General features: G+C 58.0%; 1 protein-coding gene across 1 annotated transcript; it reads left to right on the top strand.

The window, feature by feature from the left end:
* The first annotated feature begins 12,143 nt into the window (after positions 1-12,143).
* GSC (goosecoid homeobox) lies at positions 12,144-13,895 on the top strand. The gene is given in 3 exon segments (NM_001099959.2): positions 12,144-12,575; positions 12,985-13,244; positions 13,546-13,895. Coding segments are annotated over 3 exon segments (783 nt in total). The 5' UTR covers positions 12,144-12,208; the 3' UTR covers positions 13,702-13,895.
* The last annotated feature ends 3,823 nt before the right edge of the window (positions 13,896-17,718 follow it).

Here is a 17,718-nt window from a genome sequence, read left to right as displayed (position 1 = left end):
CGCAATGTCCTCATGTGCAAATGGGGCTAGGAATGCAAGAGAAAGGCAGAGATAACCACACACCATCCCCTTCTCCCTCCTCCTCCCTCCCGCGGTTCATCTTCCCCATCAAACTGTGTGTCTGTAATGCCCCCCCAGGCTGGTCACCACGCGTGCAGGTCTACACTCTAAGAGCAGTCTCACAAGTGTGAAATCTGAGGCTCAGAGGCCCTGGGCACCCAGAGGACACAGCTACAACATAGGAAATTGGCAAAACTGGAATTCGAACTCAGGTCTTGCCAGAATGTGATTGCTAGTTTGCTAGTTCTCTGAGAACAGTGTCAGGTAGGGTGGGCTCATTAAAGAAAGCGCCCCCGGATACGTGGGTGAGGGGGGGTACTTAAGTCAATCTTGCCCTCTACACAGAACCCAAAGTCTGTGTGGTTCCCAGGGAGCTAATTTCCTGTCCCAATTCACCTGTTTTATTTCCTCCCTAGCGAGAGCTTTCTATTGCTGCCCTCTGAAATCCATGCCTATGAGGACAAAAAGCTCATGTTTTGTCATAAAATAAACTTCTAATTCCATTTTCCACAACATTCTGGAGCCCCTTAGATCTGTTGCGTGAGCACACTATGATTATGAACCTGAAAGACCAAAATACGAATTTCACGATTTAAAACAGTTTCGCCTTTGTCATTATTTTAACTCCTTATCAGCCATGCTCAGGTCAGTTTCTACGCATCTGCCGGACACCCACAGAGTGTCAGGGGCTGCTAGGGCCCAAGGGACGCCACAGAGTGTCAGGGGCTGCTAGGGCCCAAGGGACGCCACAGAGTGTCAGGGGCTGCTAGGGCCGAAGGGACGAAGATAATCACAGTTAGGCTCACACACACTACACTTAGGTCTCAAGGATGGGAGGTACAAGGCAGGGATGGGGTCCCTGTTGCAGGGATGAGGGTCATCATAGGGTCTTGGCTTGGGACTTGAATTCAGTCTTAAGACTTTAAATCTATAATTGGTCCACAAAGGACTCCCAACCCCCAGCACCCCAGCTGCTGTCCAGGACCCCGGGGAGTGAGTCCTCGGCTGGTGGAACTCATTTCTGCAGATGCTGCTGGCCTGTGCTGTGTCCCTGGTTGAGGACCTCAGCACTGGGCAGGGGTTATTTGATCCCATGTTATTTGTATGGCCCTAGCTATCTGATCCCAGGTTATCTGTATGGCCCTGGTTCGATTTTCTGCTAACCCTGCCTGCATTGAGAAGGAATGGAGTTCCTTATTTTAGGGATACTTTTCAAGTTTGGATGCATATGTACTTTTAATTTCACAAGTAAAAACATGAATGTGATGTTTTTGTGTCAGGGTAAAATGTTAGAGATAAGGCTCCAGTCCCCTTCAGTCATCAGCCCCAAACCCAGTCCCCATCCCCAAGAGGGGACCCATGCTGTTAACCCCTTGTAGGTCCCTTCTAGGACTTTTCTCTTGTATTCCCATTGATTTATCAGACACAATACAGCTCTTGCTATGCGCCGAGAATTGCCCTACCTCCCAAAAATGAACTCATTTCTATTTATGAACCCACGCCGCAGATAGGTACACACACACGTAACCGTTCTCTGTCAGATCCTTACAACTTGCCCTTGTCACTCAACCACACGTTGCCTTGGAGGTCCCTCCAGATCAGTGCATTCAGATGGGCTGCTTTCTCCAGTGGCTGTGTGCTTACCCGTCACTCGGGTGCTTTCCTGCCTTGGTCAACGCATGCCCTACTGGGGAGCACTTGGGTTGCTCTCAGTTTATGTTGCCAAGAATAATCTTGCACAGAACACGTGCCTGGTGAGGCGCAGGGGGCATGTCCAGGGAGGATTCACCTGGGGATCTTGCATCTTAATCTATGCGCTGCACCAGGAGTGAAGGCCAGCTAGGGTGGGACAAGGAGAGGGAGGGCGTGAATTTGCTGGTCACTGGCTCCTGCACCACCTGCTTCCTCACAAGGCAGGAAGCGGCTGGGACCGACCTTGGGAGGAGAGTGCAGCGTCTCGGGGGACCCCTCGCTCCCGGCACGAGGGCCCTCACCCTGGAAGCCACCTTGGTTCTTACCAAAGCACAGGAGTGGCCTGCTTTGGGGCGGGTGGCAGAGAAGCCGTGGGAGGGGCTGCACACAGGAGGCCCAGGGGCAGTGCCTGACCTCCAGCCCTGAGACCTCGAGCAGTTCTCTGGACTTCTGTGACCCTCTCTCTGCTCAGCAGAGTGCCCAGTTCCCGGCCCCTGCGCTGGGGTGCCCCTCGCTCTCACCTGAGAAGCCAGTGAAGGAGTGGAGCATTGCAGATCCAGAGGGAAGCACTGTTTTGGCTGGAAATTCCCTGGGATGGGATTTGTGCCTTTTGTTATGCAACTAGCGGAGCCCGGAGCCAGGAGCCCAGGCATCTTCCTCCTAGCTGCCTCACACATCTAAGTTCTTTCAAGTGCTTGGAAGGAAGAGTTGCGGACCTACAGGGTAAGGGCCCCTCCAAGCTGTCAGAGGACGGCCTAGGGCAGCACATCCTTGCAAGCCCGGCACCAGTGGGAGGAGGTCAGACTTCCTATTGTACCAAGAAGACAGAGACCCCGAGGGCCTCCCGGGCTTGCTCCAGCTCTGCAGCCTGTGAGCATCAGGGTCAGAAGCTGCTGTCGCAATGAAGCTGGGACTGTCAGCCCATGCACCACCGCCCAGGAACCGGCTCTGGTTATTCTCCCAGGCTGCCGGCAGGAGGGAGCAGCCCTGGGATGAGACACGACCAAGCTGTGCCAAGTCTCCACGTGGCTCTGTCTGGGGAGGAGCTGCCAGATCCACCACTGGGGGGCATTCTCTTGGCTGGACCATGCCATGACCCACCCTTCACTTGCTGTGTCCACACAAAGGGGCAGGGGATGGTGACCAGGGTCTCAGAACAGGCCCTGGACAGCTGCAGGAGCCACTGCCAGCAGCCGGCGTGGCCTGGATCTCTCAGAGTCTCTGCAACTGTCCCGGGCCAGGGAGAACCACGGGGGCAGCCAGCTGTGTCAATTGGGGGGACCTGGACCAGGCGCTGACCCTTTTGTCCCTCAGCATGCTCCCCTGGGAAGGTATCCTTCTCCAGCACAGCCGGCCCCCAAAGTGACGCAGATGGGTGGCGAGTGTCTGCCTCCCCACTGCACAGAGGAGCGAACCAAGACTCCGATGGTGGCACAGCCCAGGCAATCCGGGAGTCCTCAAGCTTGGCGCATTCCCTACCCCTCCACCCCAGAGGCCATGGGACACTCCACCAGGAAGGATCAGTCCTCAGGGTCGGCCTGGCTGTGTACACAGGTGTGGCTAAGGAGACACAGGTGCTACCTGCAGGGGCAGGTGCCCACTCCCCTGCTCACACTGGCTGCACAAGGCCTCCAGCAGCTTCTAGGGGATCTGTGGGGCTGATAGAGGGACAGACCTTCTCCCCCTCCGCCTCTTTTATCAGTTCCAGGAGAGCACCCACTGTGTTCAATTAACACCGTAACACCCTCCTGCTACAGGTCTTTGGCCTGCTTGGGGAGATCCAGAAGCCAGGAGGTGGACAGCACGGGGTGGCAGGGGCAAGGTAGGATTGCATTCTTCCCTTCCACAAAGAGCCGGGCCTCAGCCCACAGCCAAATTGCAGAATGGCATGCTGACCCCACATCTCTGACCAGGGGTTCCAACCCTTGTCCCAGGGCTGCAGAGTGGGAGAGGCGAGGCCCATGTGGCTGGATGGGGGAGGCAGATCCAGACACCCAGAGCCAGCAGAGGGAGGCAACGCAGGAGGAGAGACTCAAACCAGAAAGGCACAGAGACTGCGCCACGCGGAGCAGAAGTCTCCACGTGGTGATCGCCTTGAAGAAGGAAGGCTAGAGAGGAGGCAGACTGAGGAGCCCGCCATCTTGTTTACGGGAGTCGGTGTGGCTGATGGTAAAGTGGGTGGCTTTGGGAGCTAAGCAGACCTGAGTTCAAATCCAGACTTAGCTGGGAGACCGACCGGGGCAGGGAACAACCTCCATCTGTTTGTTTGTTTATTTTTTTTTAATTTCTATTTGAAAGGCAGAGAGACAGAGACAGACACAGGGAGGTCTCCCGTTCACTGGTTCACTTCCCAATGCCTGCAGCAACTGGGGCTGGGCCAGTCTGAAACCAGGAGCCAAGAACTCAATCCGTGTCTCCCACGTGGGTGGTAGGAGCTCCAGGACTTGCAGCCATCACTGCTGCCGCCCAGCACGCCCGTTAGCAGGAAGCTGGAGTCGGGAGCGGAGCTGGGACTCAGAGCCTGGCACCCTCATGTGGGACACAGGCATCCCAAGTGGCATCTTAACCATGGTGCCAAACGCCTGTCCCTCCCCCCGTCTGTTCTTGGTGTCCCTTCCTGTGACAGGGGACACGACGGGCCTCACCCCAGGAGTACAGAGACCATCCACCAAGCACCAGGACGTGGCCCTTTCCTTCTCCCTCCACCCCCAGTTTGAGCCAGACCTTGAGGGTTGTGTGCCAAGTCCATTTGCTCCATTTTCCAGGACAAGTCGCCCAGCGGTGTGTGCTGATTTAGACACGGTCGCAGCCAGCCCTCAGAGCTGGTTTCCACAGCTTTGTGCGTTAGTATCCGACCCTGGATCCCATTTAGAACACGCATTGCTAAAGAAGTAATTTGTTCCTGGGCAGGGAGACCCGGCCAGCCCGACAGAGATCCGAGGAGTGGGATTTCACAGTGACTCCAGTTTTGCAAGCGAGAACTATTCAATAAAGAACTTCCCTGAAATATGAAGTGGTATGCATTCGCCACACATATTCAATATCCCTCTTTCATCGGAAGTCCCCGGAACACCTCTGCCAAGCCCAGCGCTTTGAAAAGCAGCTCGCTCTCCGGCCGCTCCGCTTTAGGGAAGGGCCTGAGTGGGGAGCAAGTTATTTTAACAATTATTTCAAGTCAAACATTCATTTGATCACCCTAGCCTAGCTTAACTTGGAAAGCTACTTTCTGAGGGTTTGGAAAGAGAGAGAGAGAGAAAGAGAAAGAAAGAATTGCCATGGCTTAACTCAGAATGTGGATAGCATTATCAAAAACTTATGTTCCTGTCTCAAAGCAGACTGGAGGGACTTTAAGATACAAATAATTGGAGAATTCTGGAGTTCCTGAGAAAGTATTGTCATTGGTTGGGCGTGAACATGTCTTGACATCACTTTCGCAATTGCAAATATCGTCTCAATCCACCCAGCAGAGCTGAAAATGACTGTATCTACAAACCTCCTGAGAGTGGAATAAAATGTTAAAAAAGAAAGGAAAACGCAGCAAGGGACCATGTCCATAAGGCGGGTTCTTTAGTTCAAGAGTCCCACATTTGGCTCATCCGCTACTCGTCCGCGATCTTGAACTCCCCAAGCTGTCGTTACTAGGAACAGACTACTTTCCCCCCGCCCCGGAATACATAAATTACAAACAACCCAGAGACATGGGAGATGGGCTCTTGTGATTTTAAACCCAAGGACTTCTGGTCTGCAGGAAAAATTTCCCTGCTAAGTGAAACCAAACCCACGGTGTGGATGAGGCATCATACAGTGTGTGTCCCCAGTTGTGGGTAGGGAGACCGAACTCGAAAACACACACACACACACACATACACACGCCCTAGCCAGGAAGGAGCAGGGAGCTGGGATGGGAGGTGTGTGTGTGTGTGGGGTGTGTGTGTGTGTGTGTGTGTGTAAGAAAAGACAAAGTCTCAACACAAATCAAACAAATTGAAAGTTGAGTTTGCTTTGGAGAATTTGCTTCTCTTTCCCATCAGGAATAAGCAGCCAGGCTGGCACAGGCTCAGCCTCCTTTGCCACCGGCTGTGTGATGGTGGGACCCAGCAGGTGACGTGACCTGTGACCTCTGAAAGTGCCTTCTGTTCATTAGTCCCCCGAGTGCTTTTGCTCCTGAAACCTTGGTTTCTGCACTTAGGTCACGGCGGAGAAACCACCACCGATCGCAGCTTCTGTGAAAGGCAGGCGGAATTCACACACACACACACACACACACACCCCGGGTCAGACCCCCACTCGAAGCCGGGAGGCGCAGGGATGCTGCAGCAGTGACTGCTCTAAAGCAGGAAACACACGGGGACCAGCTTGCAGTTTCCTCATTGCCCGGCAACAAAGTGTCCACAACGCTCCTGCTACAAAACTTCACACCCAGATCTCAAGCTGCCGTACCAGCGAGAGAGCCCTCCTTCAGGGTTTGTTTAAAAAAAAAGGTGCCTGGCTCACAAGGCTCAGTGTTACATGTAACCCCACTGACGCTAACCTTTCTGGACAAACAGTCAACTGTCACCCAGGCCAGGTTAGCTTTTCCTGTAACTTCCAGTTTTATTGGCTCATACACACACACACACACACACACACACACATATATATACACCTTAAAAAAAAGTCTGTAAAAAAAAACCCTCGACCTCCCAAATTGTCTTGTAAGTATTAAATGTCCTCTTTTCACCCAAAAGACGTCCCCTGCCCAGCTCATTTTGATCACAAACACATTTGGGGGAGAAGTCTCTCAAAGTTAAGCAGTTGGAGGTAGCTGAAGGTAGCGGAACTATTTATATTAGCAAATCAATGGTTTTTCCCCAAGAACTTTAAAACTGCAGCTAAGGGGGGGGGGGCAGGGAGTGGATTTTACTCTTAACTCATTTCAAATTGGTCTGAAAGTTTAGGCTGGAGAGCAGAAGGCTCTGAGGACCAATCAAAGCTTCTACCTCTGTGTCACCGAGTGTGTCCCTGCCTTTCCGGTGTCGGCCGACCACAGTATGATGAGCTGGAAAGCACAGAAATGTCAGGAACACACCTCCCCCGCTCTTCCCCCTTCGCGTCTTCTTTCTTTCTTTCTTGCCTTCTTCTTAATTAGATTTCGCTCCAGCAAGGTCTCTTTCAGAAAGAGGATCTCAGCGTGCTCAGTACAAAGAAACAAGTCTCTCTCCTGCCTGGGGAGCCATCTCCCCACCCACCCCCACCCACCCCCAGCCCCCCGCCAAAACATCACAGAAGGAGCGGTGTCACGGGAAAAGTCTTAAATTGACAAGACTGACACCACCGATACACGGGACCGACCGGCAAGCCGAGACAGCAGGCGGGAAGAAGCTGTGCCTGCAGGAAGTCTGTGCAGGGCTCCGTCTGGCACCCACACCACTATTCGGGTGCTCAGTATCCCCCTGCAGAGCGGCCACCCAATCCACATTCCCATGCTTATTTATGGGAGACGGATCTCTTGGTTACAAATGGGTTTATGCAGATTTACACGTTTCACAAACCCTGGCAGCCCAGAGGGGGCTGGGAGCTGCACCCAGGGCCGACCTTACCGCTCCCAGAACCATCTCCCACCCAGAAAGACCCCCGAGTGCGGTGGTGACCCAGACAGGCCATTTGTGTCCAGCGACGGTGCCTCGGGTGCTCCCTTGGGAAGCTGATTTTTGCATCTTAATGTGCTCTGTGACATGGAGCCGTCTGGCTGGTAACATCCTGAAATGATACCTAGACGTTTAATACCTATTTGCGTGTTGGACTGATTGGCTCGGTCCTAAGACAAGCAGTTAATGACATGCCAGTCAGTCCCCAGCCCCGCTTAAGTGTCCCCTTGAACGGGCTGACTTACAGAAAAATGACAGAAATGTTCTTTAATAACCATGGTTTATCCATTTCTTTCAGATAGTAAGTGGCACGTTCTCAACTCATTGCAGCTTTTAATCCCAAATGGACATTGCTTTTGAAATATCCTCTTTCTTTTCTTTTCTTTTCTTTTTTTTTTTTTCCCTGAGGCTGCCACTTAAAAGTTGAAATCTAGCAAGAATGTAATAGTAGGTGCCAGCTTTGTGAATTACAGGGTGACTGCCGGAGCTGATCCTACAAAGCAAGTGTCTTTTTTATACCGCATAAAACGCTGAAATGTTTACATATCAAAAGGCTATAGGCCAATTTCTGTCAAAATTACACATGAAGTTAAGCAGTACAAGCAATTTATTTAAACACTAGTCATTGTAGAAAAATTCAAAACCATATGCTCTCTTCGCAGTTTTTCACAAATGCATTTGACCCATGACTTGGCTAGACATACACGCTTCATAATTTACCCTACATTTCAGACCCCCGTGACGTTTAAATAAAAGATCTTCATTAATGAGGTTTACATGAAGGAAAACTTTAGACGCTCCTATCGGCTCGCGAGGGCTTCGGAGCCCACTCTGCGCTCGCTCTCATTTTCAAATGACTGACTCTGCTAATCATTTCAAGAGAAAGCTCCTTCGAGGACAAACGATCGTCATTTGCATTCTGTGATTTGCAAACGCAGCGGAACAGTCACTTAACCGACTTGGGTACAAAGCCCGGCTGGAAGCGGATTGCTCAAACCCTCCGAACACCAAATCCGCTTTATTTCTCCCTTCGGAGGCCTTTGGGACACACCTTCTTCCCCCAGGGCTGCGCTGAGCTCTCCCTAATACCGTGATTATTTTGTCCTAAGGGACTCCGTGCTTTTATTGGGAATGTTGCAAAACTTGAAGCAAAAAAGCAGCCCGCGCGCGTCCCTACGCCCCGCTGAATGCGGGGTTACGGAGCGCTGCGCGCCGCCTCCGAGTGCCGGGGGCATCTGCGTCTTTCGCTCAACTCCACCGGCCCAACCAGAGGCTACCGTTAGGCCCCGCGGGGAGGGGTAGGGCCGCGGAACTGGGTTTCAGCACTAGTTCTGAGATGTTTGATTTTTTTTAAGCCCAAACACAAACCCCTAGACCGATCGGCATGGTGAAGATGGCGCATCCTGCGCCGTGCGGGGGCCGGATGGGGTCCGCGCTGAGTACCCGGCTCCCCAGTGCGGCCCACATGCCCGGGAAGGGCTCCTGCCTTGGAAAAGGGCGCGCCAGTGTTTTGCAAAGAAAAAAAAGAATCCTACGTAAAGGCATCCGATAGTGACCTCCGCTCTGTGTCCCGGGCAAAGACAGAGAACTGAGAAAGTTCTTGAAACGAATCTTAAGAAGTTGGGGGCGCAGATCCATTTATTTAAAAAAAATCTTTTTGTACTTATGGGAGTGGGGTGCAAGGGTAGCGAGGCGGCGGTTTCTTCCCGGCGAGGATGTCCCGGAACGGGAGGACAAGCGCAGTACCCCGTTGCAAATGGGAGAAGCAATTTAGTCCGCGCCCTTGGAGCCAATTCAGGGCAGCGGCCGCGCCAAGGCGCCTGTAGGATGTCAAGCTCCCAGACACCTCGTGCGTGTAGAATCCGCTGATCCGGTCTTTAATATCTTAAACAGGAGGGCTATTACCGGGGCGCGCGGCTCCGTGACAAGCACATTTTCATAGACTTGTGCGTGGTGATTGCTTTGTGTGAAATCGTGTTTGGGTGATAATAGGGAAAATCAGCGCCGTGTTTACTGCATGCGTGACCCAAGCGCTCGCCCGGCTGCCTCCGCACCGCCCGGGCCCTCCCATGCTGAGCCACCAACAATCGCTTAGCAACACGAAGCGGGCAATTTGCGTGCGGCGCGTTTGTTATTCCGATTGCGCCTGGCCTTGCGGGCCGCAAATTTTCCGTTCGGCTCTTGGCTGACACTCGTGGTTCGGTGCCCGACCGCCTCCCCGGTGCTGCCTCCCCGGGGACACAGGACACCCAACGGGGGAGACCCGAGCGCCCGGCCTTTGGGTCTGGGCCATCCCTTTCCGGAGTCCCCTCTGCCGGAGGGCAGCGGAAACCCTGCCCCCAGCCCAGGTGAGGGTAGGTAGGGACTACACGCCCCTGGGTTCCTAAGTGCCAGAACCTGCTCTCAAGTCCGTCCCTAAACTCCCTTGAGGAGGAGTGACCGCTACCTTTCTGAACTGTTCGGGCTGTAGGGGACCCAGTGACTGCTGGAGCTGGTTGGATGGACAGAGGCCCCAGACCTCGGAAGGAGAGATCGCGGATGGAGGATGAAGACCCCCAGCCTCGCTGGGATGCGTGCTCCCTCACAAAGGATCAGGGGAAGCGGGCCCCCAGCCAGAGGGCCGCTGGAGACCCAGGGGCGCGCTCTGAAGTCCCCCCGACTTGGTGATCAAAGGAACAATGCGCCAATGGAGCCACCGAGGGCGGTGTGGTCCCGCACGCACGTTCACAGTCTCCGCGCCCTGCTGCCCAGTGGCAGCAGCAGCTTTGCTGGTCTTCACAGAGGTGCGGGGAGTCTGCCCCGAGGTCCCGCGGCTCTTCTGCACCCGCCCGGCTCGGGCAAACACCCCGCAAAGAGCCACCGGCCCGCTTGGCCGGCAAACTTGCGCAGGCCAGGTCACCCCTTCTGCTGCGGCATCCGCAGAAGGGTGCGAGGGGAGCGCCGCGCTCTGGAGCTCTGAGAACCGGGGCGGGGTGGCGGGGAGGACAACGCCTGGACCCCGGGTTAGTGGGCAAGGGCGGGCGCCTGCTTCGCAGCCTCGGCCTGACCCCTCTGAGGTCACACCGCAGGCCCGGAGCAGTCTACCCTTAGAAAGTCATAATCTGCCTCACTCCCCCACCCCCAGACTGAGACCCGTCTCTTTCCTGTCCCAATCCCACTAGGCCCCTTTCCAGCGCGCGCAGAGCTCCAAGCAAGGAGCGAGCTTCCCCGGGGCCCGGGGCGCGCGGGCGACAGGACGCAGGGGGTACCCGTGGGCAGGCCTGCGTCCTTCCACCGCTCCCGCGAGCCCCAGCTGGGTAGGACCCGACCTCTCCCGCTGTGGCTCTCGGATCCGGGAAGAGCGGTCCCCTTTCACCCAGCACCGCCGCCGCCACCGGGACGCCAACTCACTTAGAACCTCTGCGGGGGACCCGGGGTCCTTTTCGGGAGAGAACCCGGCAACAACGCGTGTGAGTGACAGGCGGCCCAAGGGGTCTCCCGGCCCGCCCTCGGTGGCTGCCACGTCCCCGGCGAGGTGGCGCGCGGCGCCGCGGGACCTCGGTTGCTCTGCCTCCTCGCGCTCCGCCGCCTTCCTTCCCGGATGCCCGAAAACCCCAGCTCAGAGAGGGCCACCGGGGCCTGGGGAGCCCTCAGCTGTCCCGCGGCAGAGGGAACAGGTCAGGCGGGGGGGGGGGGTGCTGTTTCTTGGGAAGCCGCACAGGCCCCATCTGGACTGCAAACTACGAAGTTTGGGCGAGAAGACGCCCATTTCCAAAACCATTTTTTTTAAAGGTCAAAACCTCCCGCCGCCCGCGTAGGGGTTAGCTGGAAGCGTACCTCGGAGTGCAGCGGCGAAGGATTCCGTCTTCGTCGTGTAAGGACCCGGGACCGCCATGGTGGTTTTCGGACTCAAAGTCGCTACAAAAAAAAGAAAAAAAAAAGAAGAAGAAAAGAAAGAAGATTTTTTTTTTTAAACAGAACACGATGCACCACTTCTTTCGTCGTTTTTGCTTTTTACAAATTTTGGCTTTTGCAAAAACAAAAGCTTGGAGGGGTTAGCCAATTCCATTTGGGATAGTGGAGATTGAAAAAGAAGCCACCTTGGCGAAGTTAGGCGGCGCGGGCGCGGGCCGCGGAGGGCGGGTTTTCAGTCCCGTGTGAGCGAGGACGCGGCCGCTCCCTGTTTCTAAAAAACAAAACCGATTTCCACACGGGGGCGGGGGCCGTCCTCCCGAGGAACCCCCGGTCGGGATGCCTCCGAGCTCCGCGGGCAGAGGAAATCGCACCCCGTAACGGAGCCCAGCCAGAGAAAAGGGGGTGGGGGCGCGGGGCGCGGGCGCGGGGAGCTGTTAACGGCGCGGCACAATGGAATTAATGCGATTAACCGGGGCAATTAGGCCGGCCCGCGGAGATTAGGTTAATGTCGTTAATTCGCAACCCACAATCTCTCCGCAGGCCCCACGGCCCCCTCCCCTCGGCTCCTCTCCCCCCTCCCAACCCCCACCCCAGGAAAAGAAAGGGCCGAATCTGGTTCTGTTTGTCATCTGCATACTACCAGGAACTAAATCCAGGATGACGTCGACTCGGTATAAAACCAGCCAGAGGTTCCGCCGGCCGGAGCTGCGCGCACGCCGCGGCCCGAGTTGAGCGCACGCCGCGGCCCGGGGAGGCGGGAGCAGCGGGCGCGGGCGCAGGGGGCGGGGAGGGGCGCGGGCGGCGCGCTCGCCGCGCTCTCTTTCGGTTTGCTGGGCCGCGGGAGGAGCGTGGACCCCACCCCCCCGCCCCCCGACCTTGAGGCTTTTTCCTCGGCGCGTCCCCGCCGCCCCCCGGTCCCGGCGCGGGGCTCGGGGATGCCCGCCAGCATGTTCAGCATCGACAACATCCTGGCCGCCCGGCCGCGCTGCAAGGACTCGGTGCTGCCGGTGGCGCCTAGCGCCGCGGCTCCGGTCGTCTTCCCGGCCCTGCACGGGGACTCGCTCTACGGCGCCGGCGGCGGCGGCGGCGGCGGCGCCTCCTCGGACTACGGCGCCTTCTACCCGCGGCCCGTGGCCCCCGGCGGCGCGGGCCTCCCGGCCGCGGTCGGCGGCTCCCGCCTCGGCTACAGCAACTACTTCTACGGGCAGCTGCACGTGCAGGCGGCGCCCGTGGGCCCGGCCTGCTGCGGGGCCGTGCCGCCGCTGGGCGCCCAGCAGTGCTCCTGCGTCCCGACGCCGCCAGGTAGGGTCCCCCGCGCGCGCCGGCCTCCGCCGAGTCCCTGGAGCCGGGGCGCCCGCGGCGGGCAGTCCCCGCGCACCGACCTGGCTCCTCCCGCGAGGCCTCCACCCCAACCTTTGCCTGCGGTAGACCGCGCGCCCGAGTCTGCGTCTTCCTTTGCCGCGGACTTTTGGCCGAGAGTTGGCGAGTACCGCTCTCCGGGGCCCGCTCAGGGAGCCCGGGTTTTGAGAGTTCCTAGCCGGCCTGGGGTGTGTGCGGGCGGGCGTCTCGACACGCTCCCTCCACTCCCCGGATTCTCCTGCCTGCTGTCCCGGGTCCTGGCATCCCCTCGCAGCGGGGACAGGGCGGCGGGCGGGCGGGCGCGCGAGGGCGGCGCGGGAAGCGACTGACCATGCGCCCCTCTCCGCGGCAGGCTACGAGGGCCCGGGCTCCGTGCTGGTGTCCCCGGTGCCGCACCAGATGCTCCCCTACATGAACGTAGGCACGCTGTCGCGCACCGAGCTGCAGCTGCTCAACCAGCTGCACTGCCGGCGGAAGCGGCGGCACCGCACCATCTTCACCGACGAGCAGCTCGAAGCGCTCGAGAACCTCTTCCAGGAGACCAAGTACCCAGACGTGGGCACGCGCGAGCAGCTGGCCCGGAAGGTGCACCTCCGCGAGGAGAAGGTGGAGGTGAGACGCCCCGCGGGCCTGGTGGTCGCCCTGCACAGCAGCCGGGCGCGCCCGGCTCCCCGGGGGCACTCCCCGCGCCGGCGGCCCGGTCGCTGCCGTGCGGCGCTTTAGGCCCGGGAAGTGGAGCGCAGACGCGGAAGCCGCTGCCGGGCTTGGTGGGCGGGAGCGCGGGCGTTCGCCGCTGCGGGCCCGGGGCCTCGCCGACTCCCCGGGGCGCCCCGCACCGCGGGCTGGGCTGGGCGGGGTAGGGGGAGCGCGCCGCGGGCCCTGACCCGTTGTTTTGTGCTCGGTTGCGCAACAGGTCTGGTTTAAGAACCGCCGCGCCAAGTGGAGGCGGCAGAAGCGGTCGTCGTCGTCGGAGTCGGAAAACGCCGAGAAGTGGAACCAGGCTTCGTCCAAGGCGTCGCCCGAGAAGAGGGAAGAGGAAGGTAAAAGCGACGTGGACTCGGACAGCTGACGGCCGCGGGCCGCCCGGGGCGCCTGCCCGCCTCGGAGGACTTGCACTGGGTTGCACACGCGCCGCCTTGCGGGAGGGGTCGCGAGGAGGGAAGAGGAGCTGTAAATAAGTGTGCGGGCCGCCCGCGCCGCGCGCCCACCGCAGTATTTATGGTTAAGTTAACGGCCACAGACAATAAAATGCTGGCGAGGGAGACGCGCCGCGCTCTGTCTTTCGTGTGCCGCCGCGGCCGCCGCCCGAGGCCCAGAAGAGAAGTCCACCCGGTGCTCGGGGCGGGAGAGACGCGAAGCGGCGCTGGCCCGCCCGGAGACGGAAAGAAGCCGAAGTTCTGGGGCGTCTGGGTTTCGGAGGGTGGAAAGACAGCCGCGTCTCCAGCCCTGCGGGAAAGGGTGGCGCGAGGCCCGACGGCTGAAGGTGGCGGCCTGCCGGGGTCCCCGCGCGCGCACTCGCCGGAGCTGGGGGAGCCAGCTCCCAGGCACTCCCTATCTCCGCTCCTTCAGGCCGGGCCGCGGGGGACCCGGCAGCCGGTGTGCCCGCTACCCCCGGCTTTTTTTCCGGATCGCCCCCCAGCTGCTTTCTCCAGCTATGGCCAGCGAGTTCCCTGCCGGTCCGCATTTCGGCATCGAGCGGGCGGCTCTGGCTCAAGCTGCGCACCGCAGGGCCGGCCTGGTCTCTGCGTTTGGCGTGGCCAGAGCCACTGTGCCCTTGGGCCAGCCTTGTCCACCGTGCGGAGGCCGCGCCTGAGCCCCCACTTCCTCCCTGGGAGTCTCTGCTCTGCGTCAGGGAGCGGGAGCTCCAGGGAGCACTGTGAGCGCTGGCTCTCGGGCTGTTTAGGAAGCGCCCCTGGGCCAGGCTGCAGGCGACATGGCTCCCTGGGCCGTCAGGAATGGCTTATTCATAGATGGTGCTGGAAACCAGTTTTGGAAATGCGGGAGCTAAGTCGTGGGGATCTTTCGCGCGCGGCGCACGGGGTGCCTGCTCCTGCGCGAAGAAAGGCTTTGCCTCCGCCTACGGGACACGCGGCACATGGAAACATGGAAATAACTTTTTTGTTTTAAACCAGGGAGTGAGTTTTGTTTTTTTTTTTTCAACAGCTGGTTGCAGGTTTGCAAGGCAATGGTGAGTCGCGGAGCAGGTGTAATGTTACCTAGGGAGTGTGGGGTGACCCCCAGGCTCGGCCGTTGTAATTGGGGGTAGCCCTGGGGGAAGGACAGGCAGTGATCAGGAGGAACACGGTTGCCTTGCTGTGTGTCCAGACCCCATCAGCTTGTGACCTGTGACCCTGCAGGATGGCAGTGGCCACCGTGTCTGCCGTCCAGGCCGTTGTGGTCAGGGAGGGCTCTGACACAAGCAGGGTGGTGCCCGCATAAGGGGCTCCTGCAACAGCGCTGCTTAGGGTTTTGAAAACGGTCGTGGTTTATTTTGTGTCGGGCTCGACACCCTAAGATGTATTTACACGATCTTGTTTGCCTCTCCAGGGCCGGGAGACAAGGGATGTTGTCCCGTTTAACAGACGAGGGAGTTCAGGCTTGACCTTAACCCCGGGAGGAGTGAGAGAGGCTACGGTCTTTGCCCTGGGGCCTCTCGGGCAATAATTAGCCCCGTTTCCACTACAAACAGTTCTTGGGATATTCGAAGACGCCAGGACTTATTTCCAGCTAGCCTGGCGATGGCTGCTAATATACCTGCGCCTGCCGGCTCTGCACCAAACTCCCCAGCAGCCGAGGTTCCTCCGTGGTGGAGTCGTCCCACGCTGGGAGGCTCAGCCTGAGCGCCTGTGCCTTCGTGCGTGTGGCTTGTCCTCAGCCGTGCTAGCAAAAGGAGTCTTTCCTTTAAAATCTCTGTTTATCTGCAAAGAGCTCTGTGGCAAGTGATGGGGAGAGGGGAATTGAGGGAGGGGAAGGTCACTACCTCCCCCCCCCAGCACCTGGTGAAAAGCCTCACTCAGGAGGGGAGGGCAGGCCCCAGGTGGCAAGAGCAAGCGCCCTCGCTGCCTGCCGCTGCCGTCTGTGTCCCCAGGCCCCAGTGCCTGGCCGCTGGGCTGCGCGATTGGCCCGGCGCACAGGAAGTGGACATAATAAGTGTCTGGAGTGAGAAGGGAACTGCCAGCAGGCCTGCCTAATTACAGCCCTCCCCAGGCGACTGCGGCTCTGACTTGTCACGCAGGCCAGGTGGGGTCCGGGGCACAAGGCAGGGGGCCTCAGGAGCCCTCCGTGGCGGGGCTGTGGCCTTGTCCCTCGCCTCTGAGAGTGCTCGGATCGTGGTGTTGGATGGCGGTGTGGACGTGTTCCTGTGGCCACACAAGTGACTTTGCCTAGATGGTTCCGATTTGTGTGCCCCCTGTCCCTTAGCCCCAGCCCAGCAGCTGTGACCTGCAGGTGCCAGTGCCGGGGGTGGGGTGGGGGTATCCTGATTTCAGCCACTCAGGCTGCCTCATTGGACCTAGCCTGTTCTTTGGGATGAGGATGGACAACGTGTCAAAGTTTGCTTGACCACAGGAGTGCGTGAACTTGCCCTTGGGGGAATAGGAGTCAGCTTGCAGCAAAGTGCCAGACACACTCAGTAATGACAATAGCAACCCATCCCGCTAGTCTAGCACTTTCTCCCCCAGCCCTCGGGAGGGGGGGACTGTGGCCCGTTTTGCAGATGGGAAATGGAGGCGCAGAGAAACTGAGCCCTGGATGCACCCAGCATCTCAGACATCTGGGGATGCAGGAGAGGTTTGGGGGGGGGGCTTCCCGGTGTCCTAGATCACCTGGGCTTCGGGATCCAGGCTGGGAGGGGCGGAGGAGGGAGAGGAGCTGCACAGGGAGGCTTGGGGTGGGGGGTGGGGATCTCCTCCCTGGGGGCTGACTCCCTATTGCTTTTAGCAGTCTGGGAGAGGGGCTGGGGGGCGGAGTCAGGGGAACTTGAAAACAATTAGGAAAAGCAGCCCTGAGCAGTATAGGTCAACCACCTGCCTGTAATCCAAAGGCAGGTTTTACCGACACTTGACATTTAGACAGTTTTAGCTCCCAGCTGAAGGCCATGAAGTGTGTGTGTAAGAGACTGAAGCAGGCAGGGTCTTTGTGTCTCTGGGGTCTTTGTCCCTTTTCTGAACTGTGAAGTTTTTTAAAGTGACTTCAGTAAAAGTTCAAGCATCAAGACCCCCACCTAAAGATGTGTTTTTTTTCCCCCTAAGATTGATTGAATTATTTGAGAGGCAGTTACAGAGAAGGAGACAGAGAGAGAAGTCTTCTATCCACTGGTTCTCTCCCCAAATGGCAGTGATGGCCAGGGCTGGGCCAGGCTGGAGCCAGGAGCTTCATCCGGGTCTCCCACACGGGTGCAGAGGCCCAAGGATTTGGGCCATCTTCTGTTGCTTTCCCAGATGCATTAGCAGGGAGCTGGATGGAATACCGGTGTTGTAGTGGAGGTGTAGCCTGCTATGCCACAATGCTGGCCCCTTCCTAACCATCTCTTCCCGGCCTTCTGTGATTCCACCGTCAGCTCTCCAGGTTGCCCAGGTGTTGCCAAGGGGTGCCAAAGCATAGTGCTGCCTCTGTCAGGGTGGAGTGCTGGCGTGGACAGGGCAGGATGACGCTGGGGCATGGACAGCTGTGTGTGCACTCCTGTGAGACAACACTGCACCTGCCCAGTGGCCTGCCTCAGGTGCTTCTCCCTGGCTTGTAGAATGGGCGTGGGGAGATCAGAGCTCCTCTACCTTGAGGAGACAGCAGGGCGTCTGACACATTTCTCACGCGGGGTGTGGGAAACCAGTGGATTGCATTAGGAGTTGAGGAATGCACCTTGTCTTTCATTACTGTTGGTTTAGGAGCTTAGGCGTGAGCCTGGGACGCAGACTGACGAAATCAGGCGTGATTTCCATGGTTGAAGACAGGGAAGCATCTGAGAAGGCAGCCTCGTTTGCATTCTTCCTGGGATGAGAGGCACGGAGAAGGAGGAGAAACTTGGGAGTGGATTTGGGTTGGATTTCTGAGTTTTGTGGAATGACCTTGAAGTTTTTCAAAAAGTAAA

The sequence above is a fragment of the Oryctolagus cuniculus genome, chromosome 20 (genome assembly GCF_964237555.1).
Source record: "Oryctolagus cuniculus chromosome 20, mOryCun1.1, whole genome shotgun sequence".
Lineage (NCBI taxonomy): Eukaryota > Metazoa > Chordata > Mammalia > Lagomorpha > Leporidae > Oryctolagus > Oryctolagus cuniculus.
This window is presented reverse-complemented; position numbering and strand designations above follow the sequence as displayed.